The sequence below is a fragment of the Gastrolobium bilobum genome, unplaced genomic scaffold, assembly GCF_033153095.1.
Source record: "Gastrolobium bilobum isolate Gb01-03AN ecotype WA unplaced genomic scaffold, APGP_CSIRO_Gbil_v1 utg14484, whole genome shotgun sequence".
NCBI classification, from domain to species: domain Eukaryota; kingdom Viridiplantae; phylum Streptophyta; class Magnoliopsida; order Fabales; family Fabaceae; genus Gastrolobium; species Gastrolobium bilobum.
The window spans coordinates 194,240-198,562 of record NW_026898077.1 but is presented as its reverse complement, the minus strand read 5'-3'; the positions used below and the strand labels follow the sequence as shown (position 1 = coordinate 198,562).

General features: G+C 34.6%; 1 protein-coding gene across 1 annotated transcript; it reads left to right on the top strand.

The window, feature by feature from the left end:
- Positions 1 to 667: 667 nt before the first annotated feature.
- On the top strand, positions 668 to 4,323 carry LOC133312710 (cytochrome P450 98A2). Its single transcript, XM_061513954.1, has 3 exons — positions 668 to 1,272; positions 2,901 to 3,298; positions 3,566 to 4,323. Exons 1-3 carry the CDS (start codon positions 786 to 788, stop codon positions 4,208 to 4,210), a joined length of 1,530 nt encoding a protein of 509 aa, XP_061369938.1. The 5' UTR covers positions 668 to 785; the 3' UTR covers positions 4,211 to 4,323.

The following is a 4,323-nucleotide window of genomic DNA, read 5'->3' as shown; positions in this document are numbered from 1 at the left end:
AAAAACTGGCTCCACCATTGTAATTTGTATATGGCGAACACTTCCAAGATTGAAGTGTGAAAACCTTTGTTTCCAAAATAAAAGAGAGAGAATCTTGTTTACCCGAAAAAGAGAGAGAGAGAGAGAGAGATAATCTTTAACAAAATATTATAAAAAAAATTATATATTTTTTGAAAACTTTATTCTACAAATATATTATAAGCTTTACACGACCTACACTGCTAAGAAACCCAATATAATAATACATATAACAATACCTTTATTTCAACAAAAAGTCAAAACGATTAGAAAACTGCTCAGCCAACCTCATTATTATACATATTGAATTTGATTTTTGCTTTACTATATAAACATGCTATGTGGTTGGTAACGTCAAATCAATTCGTGGTAACTTATTTACGGGTTTGGTGTTTTACTAGAAATAAAAATATGTTATTTCATATAAGAGAAAGAAATAAATAATGAAAGAAAAAAGGGGTTATTTTTAAATTTAAATTTTAAATAAAAAATAATAATTTATGTCTTTTTCTTATTTAAAATAAAAGAATAAATATTTTTTCCCTTTATGTACACCTACAGAAATAAAAGTAGTAAACCAAATGAAGCAGAAAATTAAATATACGTGCTTAGCATGTAGAAAACGTTACGTTTACACATACATCCAATTTTCACCTACTCCCACTTTTTCTCTCTGATATATATCAATATCAACCTTCCTCCAACCCTTCCTAGAAACACAAACTCCACAATCATTCATAACCAAAAACCTCATCTTTTTTTTTTCTATGGCGTTGCTTCTGATAATACCTTTTTCAGTCATCACCCTCTTCTTATGTTACGAGCTTTACCAGAGGCTAAGGTTCAAGCTCCCTCCGGGTCCACGGCCATGGCCGGTCGTCGGAAACCTTTACGACATAAAACCGGTGAGGTTCCGGTGCTTTGCAGAGTGGGCACAGTCTTATGGACCCATCATATCGGTTTGGTTCGGTTCGACCTTAAACGTTGTCGTTTCGAACTCGGAGTTGGCAAGAGAGGTTCTGAAGGAGAATGATCAGCAACTCGCTGACCGGCACCGGAGCCGATCGGCGGCGAAGTTCAGCAGAGATGGGAAGGATCTTATATGGGCTGATTATGGACCACACTATGTTAAGGTGAGGAAGGTTTGCACCCTTGAACTCTTCACACCCAAGAGGCTTGAAGCGTTGAGACCTATTAGAGAAGATGAGGTCACAGCCATGGTTGAGTTCATTTTCAAGGACTGCACCAATCCTGGTATGTATCTGTTTTTTCTAATCTATTTGGTCAAAATAAGAAGAAAAAAAAATTAATGTGTTTTTTTTTTTTCTTTTGCTTTTGTTGTTTTGTGGCATGATTTTGGTTTGCGTTATTGATGAATAATGAATGTCATGACTGGGGTTTCTATTAGTTTTTTTTTGCCTATGCCGAATTTGGGATAATTTTTGTTTTTGTTTTTTTGGATAGCGATAATTTTTGTTTTTGATACTATATCGTATTTGTTCAGTAAAATCTCACCACGGGGTGGGGTACATGGATGGCCCACTTAGGCCGTTTTATTTGATTTTATTTTGTTTCTTTATAAGTATTTGTTTTTGGGTTTGATAGTTGTCATATTAAAATGACATAAGTTATGTCATTTTAGAAGATAGATAGACACAAGAAGTAAAAATAATATGAGAGAAAGTGAGTGTTTTTTAATTTAAATTTTAAATAAAAAATATTATTACGTGTCTGTCTCTCTAAAATGACAACTTTAAATCACGGAGACTTCTCATTTTTTTTTATTTTTTTTGTCATTTTCGTTTTATTGCTAATGATAAATATTAAAATAAATTGCGATTTATGTTTTATTGTTTTGATTTTATAAGTAGTAAATAAAAAAATTAAATTTGAGTAACTCATCTTTAAAATTATTTAATTTCTATAGTAATATATGATTACCAAACTAGAAAAGTGAAATCATAAGCGATAATGTCTGTTTGTTTGTATTAAGCAAAATTTTCGTGTAAAAATGTTTTTTTTTTTTTTAACTCAAATCCGTACAATCTCTATTTTCTTTTCCCGGTTGGGGTCAATTTATTGTTAACCGTTCTAATCACCTTAGCTAAGCATTTTTTATTCATAAGAATAAAATGAAATTAGTTTTAACTGCTAATGAGAATTGGCTCTAGTAGTTTAATAATGAACAATTACTCTGGTAAAATCAAATAACTTCGACAAAATGTTTGGTTTAACCGAGGCTTATTTCTTAACTTTAAAATAGGAATTATTTTTTTCATTTTTTAAATAAAAAAGCTTTACCTAATTATTAATCATGTGGTTAGATAAAGTTGGTTGGACTATGAATATGATGCCGGACTTGTCTATTATATGTTCAAGCTACTTTGATGTCTTTTCCCTTTCTTATCCTCTAAACCACACGACTCATTATATTTATATATTAGCTGTTTCTTTCCCCCACCACCAAATTTTCCATGATTATGCAACTCACAGACCGACGTTCTACCTAATTTTTCCACACTTTAGAAACTTTGATTGACGAAGTTTCACGCAAAATAAAATCAACGGCCCAAAGTATTTTTTTTATACCGATCTTAATCATCTCATTAAGATGAGTCGGCCCCACATTTTTATTGGTATTTTTTTACCTATGTGAAATGGTTGATTTGAAGTTATGAGACTTCTTAATCGTATAGACATTGTTGTATGGGTTGCCATAAATAACTTAAATGTGTTAATCATAAAGTCAACATCTTCATGAGGGAAAAAAAATGTTACATCTGGATCAAAATTGCAATTTTGTATAAAAATAAGTTTTTCCTATGCATTTTGTCTTTTATACTTGTTGACCAAAAATGTGTATTTGCATAACTTAAAAGCAGAAAATATGGGGAAAAGTCTACTGGTGAAGAAGTACTTGGGGGCTGTGGCATTCAACAACATCACCAGGCTAGCATTTGGAAAAAGATTTGTGAATTCAGAAGGTGTGATGGATGAGCAAGGTGTAGAATTCAAGGCTATTGTGTCAAATGGGTTAAAGCTAGGAGCATCTCTGGCTATGGCAGAGCACATCCCTTGGCTGCGTTGGATGTTCCCACTAGAAGAGGAAGCTTTTGCCAAGCATGGAGCTCGAAGGGATAGACTCACCAGAGCCATCATGGAAGAGCATACTCAAGCACGCAAGGAATCTGGTGGCGTCAAGCAACATTTTGTTGATGCCCTCCTCACATTGCAAGACAAATATGATCTTAGTGAAGACACCATCATTGGTCTTCTTTGGGTACGTTGTATTAGCAGTTAATGAAAAAATTATATTTACAAATTTTTTGTTTACAAAATCTTACAAACTACACTAAGTATGACCGATCATATTTCAATCAAGAGTGTATGAACGGTCATACTTAGTGTAATTTGTAAAAAAAAAAAATTGTAAATAGATCATTTCCCATTGTTTCATGTTAATTATTAGACAAGTATGCTTATAGCTTTCTTAAAATTTTAACAAGTCTTTGGTGTTATAATTGATAATTTGTTCTTCATTTGATAGGACATGATCACAGCTGGGATGGACACAACTGCAATCTCAGTAGAGTGGGCCATGGCTGAGTTGATAAAAAACCCAAGGGTTCAACATAAGGCCCAAGAGGAGCTAGACCGGGTCATTGGGCTTGAAAGGGTCATGACTGAAACCGACATCTCAAACTTACCTTATCTACAATGTGTAGCCAAGGAGGCTATGAGGCTGCACCCACCAACACCACTAATGCTCCCACATCGTGCCAACTCAAATGTCAAGGTTGGTGGGTATGATATTCCTAAAGGGTCCAATGTACATGTAAATGTATGGGCAGTAGCACGTGACCCGGCTGTGTGGAAGAATCCATTGGAGTTTCGACCCGAGAGATTTCTTGAAGAGGATGTAGATATGAAGGGCCATGATTTTAGGCTATTGCCGTTCGGAGCAGGTCGTCGGGTATGCCCAGGTGCACAACTTGGAATCAATTTGGTGACATCCATGTTGGGTCATCTATTACACCATTTCTGTTGGGTCCCACCTGAAGGAATAAAGCCTGAGGAGATTGACATGGCAGAGAATCCTGGATTAGTGACATACATGAGGACCCCACTACAGGCTGTGGCTTCTCCGAGGTTGCCCTCACACTTGTACAAACGTGTGCCCGCTGAAGTCTAATGCTTCTCATGCTGCAATAGTGTTGTTTGTTACATTCAAAAATTTTCCTTTTCGCACTACTTCTATCATTGTGTCTTTGAAACCATTGAAATTATTATATAAATGAGAATTGA